At 48.5% G+C, this 14,307-nt stretch overlaps 1 protein-coding gene across 1 annotated transcript in view; it reads right to left on the bottom strand.

Annotated features, from left to right (window-relative positions):
* Window positions 1–6,915: 6,915 nt before the first annotated feature.
* DNAAF11 (dynein axonemal assembly factor 11) overlaps window positions 6,916–14,307 on the bottom strand; it is a 74,366-nt gene continuing 66,974 nt past the window's right edge. The window contains exon 12 of the mRNA XM_070802432.1: window positions 6,916–10,643. Coding sequence (XP_070658533.1) covers window positions 10,466–10,643 — 178 coding nt within the window. The 3' untranslated portion in view covers window positions 6,916–10,465. The remainder of the gene's footprint in view (window positions 10,644–14,307) is intronic.

Genomic DNA, 14,307 nt, shown 5'->3' with positions numbered 1-14,307 from the left:
TGGTTGACTGGCTCAAGACACCTGGTCTTCAACCCACCCTGACTTTCAACATGCCTTCCTCACTAAACTTAATTACTTTTAGCTTTTGATTTAAAGAAAGAGATGTAAGATGCTCCCTTTCACTTAAATACTTAGAGGCTGTTGTAGGGTTATTAACTGGCCTAATTTCAATATTGTTGTGTCTTAGGGAATGGGGAGGCCTGAAGAGAAGGAAAGGGCGCAGTTAGAACATGCACTATTTACCGATTAAGTTTGTTTATATGGGCACAGTGGCGCCCCACAACAATTACAATAGCAACATCAAAGATCACTGATCACAGATCACCGTAACAAACAGTAATGAGAACACTTGAAATAGTGCAAGAATCATTAAAATGTGACTGAGGGACACTAAATGAACAAATATGGTTGGAAAAAATGCTGCTGATAAACATTGTTGATGCAGAGTTGTCATCAACCTGAATTTGTAAAAAAAAAAACATTAAAAAAAGAAAGAAAGGCAGTATCTGCAAAGTATAATAAAATAAAGTACAATAAGACAGAAAGTGCCTAGAGTTTATTATCTAAAGTCTTGGAGTTCAGCCAAAGGCAGTGCTCTGTGACAACCTAGAGGGGTGGGATGGAGGGGGAGATGGGAGGGAGTTTTAAGAAGGAGGGGACCTATGTATACTTACGGTTGATTCATATTGATGTATGGCAGAAACTAACACAACATTAAAGTAATTATCCTCCAATGAAAAATAAAAGACTGTACAGTCCTGGAGTGCAGTAGGAACAGCTCTGGGTCCCCTTCTAGTAAAGGATCATGGGCAGCTATTGGGGGTGCTGGGGTCAGGGCCCTGGGGCATGGGCGGTGACCCCAGGAAAGCAGCAGAGATGGGAGCTCGGCAGAGAGGAGGTCCCCAGAAGGTTCTGTCTCACTGGGAAAAGGAGCCCTGGCACCGTGAATGATCCCCAGAAATGCCTGGAACAAAAGCTGCAGCTCCGTCCTCAGTTGGTGGAGTGAGAGCCAGTGGTTTCAGCCTGTGAACCCACCTACTGAGACCCAAGGATAGAACGCAGAGATAATACCAGAAAAAACATTAACTCGTAGATAGGCAAATACAATGTCAGTGCTGGTCTCAAAGAAATATGGCCAAAGGAAATTTAAAAAAAAATTCTCTTCTATTTTTATCTGCATAACCTAAGGAACATTAAGTGGAATTCAATTCATAACTCTGAACAGGCCTCTTAGATCACCTCCAACGATCTTTATTTGGCCTTGTATCGATTTGTAAATATTTTTATTTATAGAAACCTCCAAGAAAAGGCGAGGAGGCAAGGCAGGCAGTGGTATACGTTATAAAAATGACCCTGCGGTAAAACTAAGGATGCCTCCCCACCCCCTGCCACCGTTGCCCACATCTTTTATTCATACAACAAATGGGGAAGAACCACCTCCTCTTTCTTTCAGGGGCAGGAAATGTTGCTTAAAAGAACTTGAGTTTCACCGAGGAGGAAGGGCAGGTGGTAGACCATATTTTCCCAAGGTCCTAACAATATCTGTCATCTCACACACTCTTGTAGAAGCCAGCCACTCCTCCAGTGAGATGGGGAGACCAAATCCTCTCTTCCTGGACCTGGACAGGCCTCTGGGGTGGCCCTGATCAGTAGCATGTGGCAGAAGAGAGCTGAGTCACTTCTGAAACTAGGCCATGGAAATACCAGGCACTTGGTCACCCTTCTCCCTGGAAGCTCAGTCTTGGACCCTCATGGCCACTGCTGAGGAAGCCCAGACCTCATAGACACATGCGGGTGTCCTGGCTTTCAGCCATCTCAGGTCCTGGCCAAGAGCCAGCCTCAGCTGCCAAAGGTGTGAGTGAAGTCATCCCCGGGGTCATCCAGCCTCCGGATCTCAAGCTATCCACGGCTTTGGGTCTTAAGTTGAGGCTCCAGACACAAAGGAGAAAAGACGTGTTGTCCCCAGTGTGTTGGTGTGTGTTTCTGGCCTGCAGAAACTGTGAGCGTGCTAAAGTGGCTGTCTCATGGCTCTAAGCATGGTTGGTTATGTTGTGTAATAACTAGGGCAGGCGTTCTTTTCTCCTTTGATGGCGGAAGTCAGAAGACTCAGTAACAGTGTTCCACCACCCAGAGTGCTGAGGCGGAGCCTCTGGCACCACAGTCAGTGGTCCCTGCAGGACCATGGACGGATCCACTTTCCCAGTGCAGACAATACAGAATGACGGCCCTCCATGTTGGATTTAATTTCCCTCTGAAGAGTCTCTGTGTGCTTATAATGATCCCAACAATTGATGGTCTTAGCCAGGAATAGGGGCCTTGTGCACTTGGTCCTGCTTTCCCCTTCACCAGAAGGGCCTCCGCTCTGTCTCTGGGCCTTGGTAACACCACCCTGCTTCCATCCAACACTGAGAGGGCTCACCTGGACCCTGGGACCCAGCACATCACCCACCTCAGGTCAGTGATGACACAGACAGAGGGTCAGTGTGCACATAAGCCTCATGTGACTCTCAGGAGGCTTCCCAGGTGGTGCTAGTGGTAGAGAACCTGCCTGCCAATGCAGGAGACCCTGGAGACATAGGTTCAATCCCTGGGTTGGAAAGATTCCCTGGATGAGGTCATGGCAACCCACTCCAGTATTCTTGCCTGGAAAATCCCATGGACAGAAGAGCCTGATGGGCTACAGTTCTGGGGTTGCAAAGAGTTAGACATGACTGAAGGGATTTAGCATGCATGTAACTCTCAGGAATGGTGACCACTTCAGTGTGGAGGGCAGATTGGATGCCTGGGGGGACGTGGTGTGAGATGTGGCCTCATAGCAGGTAGGGGCCTGCATCTGATGGGCTCAGACTTGTTCTCTAGGCAACAGTCATGGGCTGTGGGGGGATGGTCACACCAACACAGCAGATGAAGAGAGATGGCATACAGACGCTAACAGTGGTTTTGGAGAAGACTAGAGGAGCTCTTTTTGCAGGAGAATTGATGGGATTGAGTTACCAACTGAAGGCTGAACATCAGTTCACTTTAGTCACTCAGTTGCGTCAGACTCTCTGTGACCCCATGGACTGCAGCACGCCAGGCTTCCCTGTCCATCATCAACTCCCAGAGCTTGCTCAAACTCATGTCCATCGAGTCGGTGATGCCATCCAACCATCTCATCCTCTGCCGTCCCCTTCTCCTCCTGCCTTCAATCTTTGCCAGAATCAGGGTCTTTTCCAATGAATCAGTTCTTCACATCAGGTGGCCAAAGAATTGGAGTTTCAGCTTCAGCTTCAGCATCAGTCCTTCCAATGAAGAATCAGGACTGATTTCCTTGAGGATGGAGTGGTTTGATTTCTTTTCAGTCCAAGGGACTCTCAAGAAGGTTGAACATAGGAAGCAGTGATGGTGTTTTCTCAACTGGATGATTGGAAAGTAAATCCATGAAACAAAAGCCAGAACACAAGAAGCAGAATAAATAAAGTGGCAGGAAAGACGAGCGAAGACAATGCCAGAGAAGATTCCGGATAGCCCAGACGAGTCGGTTGAATTCAAGGAGTGTACCTGAGATGGGGATTCCAGGGGCAGAGCACTGGCAGCACAAGCCACAGGGGTGTGCCCACGTGTCCCAGAAAGGCAGGGTGTGCTCATGGAGAGGACATGCCAAAGGGGTCATGTGGGTACAGGCCCGACGTGATGAAGGAGGAGGAACCATAGGTTACTAGCAGGAGGGGAGCGAGAACTGGGAGAGAATATTCTCAGGGGAGAACCTTCTCTGGCACCTGATATGTTCCTTGCACTTAGTAGGTACTCAGGAAACGTGCGTACGTTGAAGAGACCCATGAGCATATCCAACTGAGGCTCAAAGAAGACACCAGACCCAAGGGAAGGAGCAACAACAGGAAATAGGCGTGTCGCTGAGCTGAGGTCTGCTGTGAGAGTGCAGATGCATCAGTCTGACATGTATCAGCTGGAGACGGGGTGACACTTTCCCTCTGATGTGTCAGGCAAGCTGCAACAGACCGTGAAAAGTGGCTGGTGTGCGCTGTGCGTGGAGCCCCAGCTGCCAGGCAGAGGGCAGCCTTCTGGGAAGGGGCGAGCACCAGGGCACCACACCCGGGTCTCTCATGGCTCACACACCTCCCATCAGAGTCACGGTTGCTGGCCTCCTCTTGACATTGGCAGGCTATTCACATGCAAGGGGCTTCTGCCGCAGCACTTGTCACTGTAGCTGGGCGCGGATGCAGAGACATGACCGCTGTGCTGGTGCCGGTGGGACGGCCAGTGATACAGAAGGACCAGTTTGTGCTGCTCAAGGAAAAAAAAAAAGTGGGAGGAAAAAAAAATGCAGGGACTGGCGTGTTTGGGTCCTGGAGACAGAGGATGACATCACACGCCATGCAGTGTCCTTTCTCCTGGGGACTGAGGAGGAAAAACGCCCTCCGCTGTCCCCAGGGGGGAGCTGATGTAAGGCTGAAGTAGTGAGCCTTCTCGAAGAGAGAGATGAGCACAGGCAGAGGGAGAGGAGGGCGATGAAAAGAGAATTTGGAAAAACAGCCAGGGCAGCGATTCTGGCATCATGGGTTACTGTTAGTATACACTTTTTTTTTTTTTAATGTCCTGAGTCTTGGTTATGGCACTCGGGTTTAGCTACCCTGGGACATGTGGGATCTTAGTTCCCCTGCATTGGAAGGCAGATTCTTGACCACTGGACCACCAGGGAAGTCCCCGATTAGTGTACACTTAACACTGAGTGCTCACCTTGCAGCTGTGATCAACACATGCTCTAGGTTGCCCTTTCTTCAATGTGGGTGGTCTTTTCCTGCCCCTGGATGAAAATTTAAGCAGATCCAGTGATACTTCCTTGTATTTCTAGGTGACCCTTCAGCCATTTGAATCCTATCCTCAGTCTCCACTCAGTAATGAGATTGTCCCCATCAAGGTCCAAACCCTCGTATGACATCAACTCCTCTCCCTCCCCTGCCGCCTTCTCAGGCTGATCAGGATGGAAACCAGCAACTGGCGGAAGGTTGTTCTCTCATCCTGCTCCCCTGCTCCTGCCACCCCCCTCCCAGACACCAGGATCTCTAGCTCCATCCTGGACGGGTTGGGGGGATAGGGTGAGAGAAGCCAGGCGGAGGGGAGTGCAGCCCCACCACCACGCTGAGTGTCCTGGAGCTTGACCCTGGGGTCCCCACCAGCAGGCTCCCCAGGCCCTGGCCTTCAGTTGAGCTTGGCCACTGGGGAGTTGTAGCCAGGGAGTAAGGAAGGTCCAGATGTTTATTCCCTGCTCCCTCCCTGGGAAGAAGGTGGGGCTCCTGTCACTTGTCTGCTACCCTCTCTGGTCCTGGTGACCATTCCCTCCTCTTCCCACTCGAGCCCCAAACTCTGAGTGGCCAGGACCTTGACGGCTGTAGATAAGTCCTTACAGCTCGGTCAGGCTTGCTGCTCTGTCGGCCGGGCGGAGGGTTGAAACTGACTTTTCTTCCCCTGGAGGCCTTTTCATCAACTCCAGAGAGGTTCCCAGTTCGTCCATCCCCTGCATGCCCCAGCCCTGGCTGCGGGGTCCTCCTCCTCAACCCTCTGCACACAACAGCACACCCTGAGCCTCTGCCGTGGGGCTTCTCAACCCCCTAGGGAGCCCCGATGGACAGCCGTGCGAGCTGCCATCATCTCCCACTTCCGGTCCTTAGGAAAGATGTGTACAGTGCCTCCCCCAGCCTCGGGTTTCTCAGGCACGAGTACGGTACCAGCTGTGTGCCCCCAGCTTCGGGAAACCCTTCTCGAAGCTCTCCAGTGAGGTTCCCTGGAGAACTTCTCACTAAGCCTGGACTACAAGGAAGGACCCTAAAGCGGACATAAAGGGCGACGGTGCTCTCCAAAGACATGTGTTCGTCTACCCTCACCTTCAAAGTCCCTTGAAAGCCCCTCATCCAGTAGGATGAAGTGAGAATACAACATCACCCCAAGAATCTTCCAGCTTTATCCCCAAAGATATAACCCTCCACGAAGCCCCTCTACTCTGAGATCCCCTTTTCACATTCCCAAAGGGAGGGAGCAGTTTTAAGACCGGAGAAAGTAGGTTTGTGACTATTTCCTTGGAAAATATTGTCATGTGAATTGTTTCATTCACTTTGGTAGGAAAAAAAAAAAAACTCATATTGGAAATTTTGTCAAATACGAGACAGCAAAAGAGACACTGATGTATAGAACAGTCTTATGGACTCTGTGGGAGAGGGAGAGGGTGGGAAGATGTGGGAGAATGGCAGTGAAACATGTAAAATATCATGTAGGAAACGAGTTGCCAGTCCAGGTTCGATGCATGATGCTGGATGCTTGGGGCTGGTGCACTGGGACGGCCCAGAGGGATGGTATGGGGAGGGAGGAGGGAGGAGGGTTCGGGATGGGGAACACATGTATACCTGTGGCGGATTCAGTTTGATATTTGGCAAAACTAATACAATTATGTAAAGTTTTAAAATAAAATAAAATTGGAAGAATAAAAAAAAAAAAATGATTTTAAAAGAATCCTATTTTAACAACTTGCTACACTATTTTAGGGCCAGTCCCTTGACCTTTGGGAGTCTCAGTTGTTAATACTGTAAAATGGGGACTTCCTGGTAGTGCAGTAGATGAGAGTCTGCCTGCCAATGCAGAGGACACAGGTTCGACCCCTGGTCTGGGAAGATTCCACATGCTGGGAAGCAGCTAAGCTCGTACACCGTAACTACCACGTCCGAGCTCTGTGAGCCATGGCTACTGCAGTCCACGCGCCTGAGAGCCTGGGCTCCGGAACGAGAGAAGCCACCCCTGGAAGCCCACGCACCACAGCTAGCAGTAGCTCCCACTCTGCAACTAGAGGAAGCCTTCTCACAGCAACAAAGATCCAGTGCAACCAAAATAAATAAATTAAAAAAAAAACCCTGTAAAACATGAGAGTGAGTGCCAAGGTGTTCATTCAGTCTCCTAGTACACAGATGTCCCTCACTTTTATGCCAGTTTGCTTTTATAAAAGACCTATCGTAGTATGTTTTCTCTAAATGAAAGAAATCAGGATGATTTTGGCTTTCACGAGAAAAGGCGAAGAGCAACTACTGTGTTCAGCGTCTCTTTTCCAGTGATCTGCCATGTAGAGTGGCAGTGAGAGAAGCCCTGCCGCCAAGCTTCTTCCCCAGGAACCACACTCAGCATCTCTGCATCCAGCCGCCAGGGCTGTGAACCGTGTCTGTGAGCATCTGTGCTTTATCTCGACGTCAGGCCATTGCTTCTTCACCTTACACCACTTTGGTTTATACGAGGTTTCGTTATGTTTGAACGAAGTCCGTTTAGTTCCTTCGTATTTCCTCTAAATTCTGCTTGAAAATGGACTTCGTGTGCCTTTAGATTTTGCAGCTAAAAGGCACGAGCTGATGGATACTTTTGGCATTCTACTTGGAAATCTCTTTCACTAACCCCAATAAGTCATCAGGGACATTTTTCCATGTTACCCCCAGGCAACAGTTTTGCTAAACTTTCTCTACAGAAGGAAGGTCTCCTTTGTTCAAGCACTAAAAAGCATTTTCCTCTTTCCACTGACAGCCACCTGGAGGTGAGTTTCTGTCTTCGGCCATGGAGGGGTGCTGCTCAGCTTCTCCTAGAGAGAATCAGCCACGTGGAGAGCAAAGAGCCCGCAGCCTCCAGCTGCAGCACCTCCAAGACCTGCTCCAGCTCTCCAGCTCTGGCCATCTCCCTCTCCCTGGCTTCCCTGCAACCACGAAACGTGGCAGGGGCTGCCGGGCACAGCCATTTCTGTCCAGCATGCCTGTCTTCCTTCTATGGGCCGTCTTGCCCTGGAGCTGCCAGCTGGGTTGGCTGAGACGTTCTCAGCGCTGCATTGCAGTATGAGGCTCCGTTTAGCCAATCCTCCTCCATCCTCACCCTTCCTCGTTTTACGGATGTCAAGCCTGTATCTAAAACCTGAAGTCTGAAGCCTTTCCTACTCCAGCTCCCTCTTTTCAGCATTCTAAGCCATTCCCCTCAATAAATCTCTCACACTTCTAACTCTCTCTTGGTGTCTGCTTCCTGGAGGGAGCCAACTGTCACAAACCTCCTCAAGGTCCTTCTAGCTTCTGACTGCCTCAAGCAATGACTGTAAGTCTTTGGTTTTAGTTATGGTAATTCGCTACTTCCAGGTGCCAAATCCGGTTCTGGTAGCTATTGCTGCAGGACAAACTCTCCCTATGTCTATAGGGTGACAACAACCATTTTATTTTGCTCACAGTGTTGCGGGTCAGAGTTTAGAAAGGCGCATCTGGGCCATTCTTACTTTGGCTTGTCTCACGCAGTTGCAGCCAGATGGTGGCCAGGACTGGACGTCAAAGATGGCCCACTCACAGGTCTGGTAGATGACGCCATCAGCTGAGAGTGCTTCTGGGGCTGTGGGCAGGAACACCTACTGTGGCATCTCCAGCATGGCAGCTCCAGGGAAGTTGGACTTTTTACATGGCATCTGGATTCCCCAGAGGGAATGTACCAAGAGAATCAAATGGCAGTGATATCGCCTTTTCTGATTTAGCCCTGATAACCATGTTGTTCTTGTTAGCCGCTAAGTCACGTCCAACTCTTTGTGACCCCATGGACTGTAGCCCGCCAGAATCCTCTGTCCACGGGATTTCCCAAGCAACCACATTGGAGTGGGTTGCCGTCTCCTTCTCCAGGGCATCTTCCCAACCCAGGGATCAAATCCATGTCTCCTGCATTGCAGGTGGATTCTTTACCGCTGAGCCATCTGGGAAACCCTTGACAACCATGTAACATCATTTTATCATTATGCTACAGGTCACAAGCAAGTCACCAAGGTTGGCCCATATTCAAGATGAGAGATCAGAGAATCCACCTCTTGATGGGAGGAGTGTCATACAATTTGCAGACATCCACAGTGACCGATTCGACAGTAGCAGAAACCAACAGTGAACTCCGTATATGGCACTGTACCCCAGGGGACAGTCCATCAGCTGCTTTTGCCTGGCAGGTTGATTACACTGGAACATTTCCATCCATCGTGGAAGAAGGGGTACCTTGCTCTCACTGGAATATACATTTACTCCGAATATGAATCTGCCTTCCTTCCCTATAGCACTTCTGCCAAAACCACCATCTGTGGGTTTACGTAATGGCAGCCATATTCACTGCCGCAGTACTTCACAGAGCACCGCCTCTGACCAGGGGACTCGTTACAACAAATGAAGCATGCCCACGGAGCTGTATCTATGGAATGACTGGACTCACCACGTTCATCATCACTCTGGAGCAGCTGGCCTGCTAGAACACTGACGTGGCCTTTTGCGGACTCACCTATGGTGCCAACTGGGTGATAATACTTTGTGTGGGTGAGATAATGTTCCCAAGGATGAAGTATAGATTCTGAATTCCTATTCAACATGTGGTGGTCTTTCTCCCAGGGCCAAGGAGCATGGATCTGGGATCAGGGATCGAAATGCGAGAGGTTCCTCTCACTAACACCCCTAATGATTAACAGGCCACTTTTACTCCTGTTTCTGCAATTCTGGGCTCTGCTGGTTTAGAAGCATTGGTTCTGGAGGCAAGAGCACTTCCACTTCCTTCTGACTGCGGGCTTTGTCACCGCCTGATGTGGTACATCTGTGCATATTTCACTGCCTTCTTACCACCGACTCTGTGAGAACAGAGCAGGTCCCAGGACTCAGTAGCTACTTATGTATTTGTTGATTTGTGTGTGTGTACTGTGGGGAAGTGGGAGAGGGGTTGGGGGAGGAGTCTGGTTTAAATGCTATTAAGTCATGATCAGAGTAATGACAGCTTTCCTGTATTGTATCTGGAATACTGAGTTAATAATATTCTAGATAAAGCTGCTGCTAAGTCACTTCAGTTGTGTCCGACTCTGTGCGACCCCATAGACAGCAGCCCACCAGGCTCCCCCGTCCCTGGGATTCTCCAGGCAAGAACACTGGAGTGGGTTGCCATTTCCTTCTCCAATGCATGAAAGTGAAAAGTGAAAGTGAAGTCGCTCAGTCGTATCCGACTCTTAGCGGCCCCATGGACTGCAGCCCACCAGGCTCTTCTGCCCATGGGATTTTCCAGGCAAAAGTACTGGAGTGGGGTGCCATTGCCTTCTCCTAGATAAAGCAGAGGTACCGGTTTAATGATCAGTGCTTTCTTTAACCCTTGATTTCATCTATCTGCCCAGGTCCATGGTTCTGGGATTTACAATCAGCATGTTTCTGTAATCGTTCTACGATTTACTAAACATTTTAACTAACCAATGCTTTATTACAAAAAAATTATACAGCATTTTGAAGGTACACGTTTTAATTGTAAACTGGTTTTAGAATATTAATGTACTAAGTAGAAGCTAACGCACTGGAGTACTAATACTGAAAATAACTGTGTCTACCCCGTAAATAATACATACACACTCTCTGTATGGAGCAAATCTGGGTCTGGCAGGTCACAGGCAGTGTGGCCTGAGATTTCAAATCAAAGGAGGCACTTCGGGATTATCTTCAAAGTCGGGATCTTCCTCACTTGGTATAATTTTGGGTTCAGTGCGAACTCTTCTGGGCATGTGTTTTTTCTCCTGAACTATGTTGGCCACATCAGGGATGGAACGCTTGCTGGGGTCTACTTCTAGTCTCTCCATTTGCTGGCTTCTAGAACAACAAAAAGGGCAAAGGAAACAGAGATAGCATTTTGAAATAAATTTCAAGTAGATTCCACTCATTCATTCATTCGTTTGGCAAACGTCGGCAAGTACTCTCCCTGGAGTACAGGCAACTGCTCCTGGATTCAAGTGGCTTAAGCCTTATAGAAGCAGGAGTCAACCCTTGAAGAAATAAAGGGTTAAAGGGTGCTGCAGGGCTAACACACAGGCAGGTTGAGGACAGGACAGCTGGCAGACTCTGCTTACCTAAGACTTTTTTGAGAACTGATATGATACGGTAGGCCAAGTCCCACAGCCAGGAGCAATAATACAATCACATCTGGCAGGTTTCACTCCTGAATGGAGCTAATCAGGCTCCTAAGACCCTGCTGCTTCAGCCAATCCAGCCTGCTGCAGTTGGCATGCTCAGTCACTCAGTTGTGTTTGACTCTTTGCAACCCTTTGGATGGTAGCCCACCAGGCTCCTCAGTCCATGGCATTTTCCAGGCAAGAATACTGGAGTAGATTGCCATTTCCTCCTCCAGGCGACCTTCCTGACCCAGGGATTGAACCCGTGTCTCCCTCATCTCCTGTATTTCAAGTGGTTCTTTTTTTTAATTTATTTTAATTGAAGGCTAATTACAATATTGTAGTGGTTTTTGTTATACATTGACACGAATCAGCCATGCGTGTACATGTGTCCCCCATCCTGAACCCCGCTCCCTCCTCCCTCCCTATCACATCCCTCAGGGTTGTCCCAGTGTACCGGCTTTGAGTGCCAGGCGGGTCTTTACTGCTGAGCCATCGGGGAAGCCCGTGGTTTGGCAGGGACATTCATACTACAAGTTCAGGTGCATGCCAAGCTTAGCCCACAGTTCTTTCCCTCCCGTGGGGACCTGCACCCAGTGCTCGTGGCGACAGCTGGAGTGAAAGGGAACCCAGAAGCCCCTCTGCTGGCCAAGGAATCCCGCGATCATTGTCATGTAGAAAACTCCAAATGACACAATCCCAGGGCTGTTTTTCTGGCCATTTCCATTCCATAGGCTTGGAGTTGGACCCAGTAAGCTGTAGCTATGTCAAGTTTCCCCCACAATGTGGATGATTCTGAAATAATTTTGGAATCACGGTACTAATCATTCAGTTATTTGACAGATATACATTAAAAGCCTACAGCACTCAAGTAGCTATGCTAGACATTAGCAATACCATGGTTTGTGCAGACAGACAAGTTTCCTGGGAATATCTAGGGGCGTAGAGTAGCGCTCAATAGGAAAGTTATCTCGTCATCATGTAACTGTCTCGCTGTCCACCTGTTCCCCCTGTCAGACTGGCATCTTTGAAGCAAAGATTTTGTCTCTTTCACCTTATATCTTTAGCATACAGCTTCACTGAATAAATAGCTGTTGCATAAGTAGAAAAAATTCACTACTGTGGAATACTGCAATTAAATAGGTAATTAGCTCTGACCTATGTGGTTCAGACCGTAAAGAATCTGCCTGCAGTGTAGGAGACCCAGGTTTGATCCCTGGGTCAGGAAGGTCCCTGACCAGAGGAGGTCGGGGAGGAGGGAATAGCTACCCACTCCAGTATTCTTGCCTGGAAAATTCCATGGACAGAGAAGCCTGGGCGCTACAAGTCCATGAGGTTGCGAAGAGTCAGATGTGACTGAGCAACTAACTCTTTCAGTTAAAGAAAATCACAGTCTACTCCAGGAGTTCCAAACCCACGTCCTCCAGCCAAATTCCTGCAGCAGACACAACCTGGTGGGGAAGGGAGGTTCGATTTTCTCTGGAAAGTGTAAATTCTTTTTCTCTGGCAACCCTTCCCCGTCACGTCTGTAGTCTGCTCAGCCCTTGAAAGGATCTGACTTTTTGATTCCTTTGTACTTTGGCTGGGCTTCCCCGGTAGCTCCGACGGTAAAGAATCTGCCTGCAATGCGGGAGACCCAGGTTCAGTCCCTAGGTTGGAAGTATTTTGATTAATATACCTGAATCTGCTGAAGAAAAACACAAATTGGATTTTAAAATGGCATTTTCTGAAGTCCCAGATTATACACTATAAACTATGCAGGGAGTTTCAGTTTTCAAAGACTTACATTACAGTCATTATTAACTATAGCTCTACTTCTTAATTATTCTGTTCTTACTTAACAGGCTGTGATATCTATAGCTTAATTAAGTAAATATCTAAATTCATCTATGATAATTATGTTGTCCTTGACTTTGAAGAAAAGCAACCCATCTCTATTCTGGGCATATCTCTTGGGCTATAGTTTCTGGACAACAGTAATAAACAGTGAACTTAGTATTCGGTTATCTGCAGTGCCCCAACTTCAGATGTTCTGAGGAATGGTTTGTGTGAAGGGTTTTAATTACTCATGAATCCCTGGGGGTAAAAAGCAGTGAACAGCAAGGCCTGGGGCACTCAAGGACCACACTCATCCCCAAAATAAAGAGGAGAGGGAATTTTTCCCCCTGCTGCTTCCTGCCTCACATCGAGGCCTGAAGAGACAGATGCCCGCTGCAGGTTTTACCCGTCACCTGGCTGTCAGACAAGAACCTCTGGCACCTAGTAAGAACAGGTGGAAGACGGCATGAATAAATGTATCATTATGGAAGAATGCAAGAAAAAAAGAAAATGTCTAAAACCAGTAGGCGTAAACCACATCAAAGATTGAGTCCTCTGTTAAAGAACACAAGGATTTTCAGGGCAGTGAAACCACTCTGCGTGACCCTACAGAAGTGGACCATGTCATTCTTTACTCGTTGCTTAGTTGCTCAGTCGTGTCTGACTCTTTGTGCCTCTAGACTGTAGCCCGCCAGGCTCCTCTGTCCATGGGATTTCCCAGGTAAGAATAGTGGGGTGGGTTGCTACTTCCTTCTCCAGGGGATCTCCTCAACCCACGGGTTGAACCCACGTCTCCTGCGTCTCTTGCATTGGCAGGTGGATTCTTTACTGCTGAGCCACCTGGGAAGCTGTTACATATTTGTCGAAATCCAAAGAACACACAGCACCAAGATTGAGCTCTTATGCAAATTTTGGATGTGGGTGATAATGATGCAGGAAGGCAGCTTCATCAGTTGTAACAAACCTTCTCCTCTGGTAGAGGGTGTGGATAATGAAGGAGGCTATGCACCTGTAGCAAAAGTGGATATTTGGGAAAACCCTGTGCCTTTTACTCAATTTTGCTGTGACCCTAAGACTGGGCTAAAAGTCCATAAAAAAAAAAAAAAAGACACTATGAGGAGAGTAAGAAGGCAAGCCCAAGAATGGGCCACATTTTATAATCCTGGATCCACCACTCACTTACCAATTTTGCGACCTTGGGCAAATAACCCCATCTCTGTGAACCTCGCTATGTTAGGAATAGGAGGAGGATTTATTTGTAGTTATTTTGAAGATTAAAGATAATGCACAGCATCACACAGCACAGTGCAGGCGCTTAGTACTCAATAAAACCATTTTTGAGGAAGTCATCACAGGACCACAAGAGTTCACTGGGTCCGTGACCTTCTCCCCAGACATGATCCCATCTGGTCCGATGAACAAAACCCTCCTCCCCTCGATCTACTCGCTCCACTAACTGTCTCCACCACATAAGGAAAGGACCACGCAGGCTGAGAGGGGGTTGAGGGGCCTGTTCTGACCCCCGGCCCTGTGTCCTGCCCCTTGGA

Source organism: Bos indicus, chromosome 14 (assembly GCF_029378745.1).
Source record: "Bos indicus isolate NIAB-ARS_2022 breed Sahiwal x Tharparkar chromosome 14, NIAB-ARS_B.indTharparkar_mat_pri_1.0, whole genome shotgun sequence".
NCBI classification, from domain to species: domain Eukaryota; kingdom Metazoa; phylum Chordata; class Mammalia; order Artiodactyla; family Bovidae; genus Bos; species Bos indicus.
Note: the sequence above shows the minus strand (reverse complement) of the source record. Positions and strands in the feature narration are given on the sequence as shown.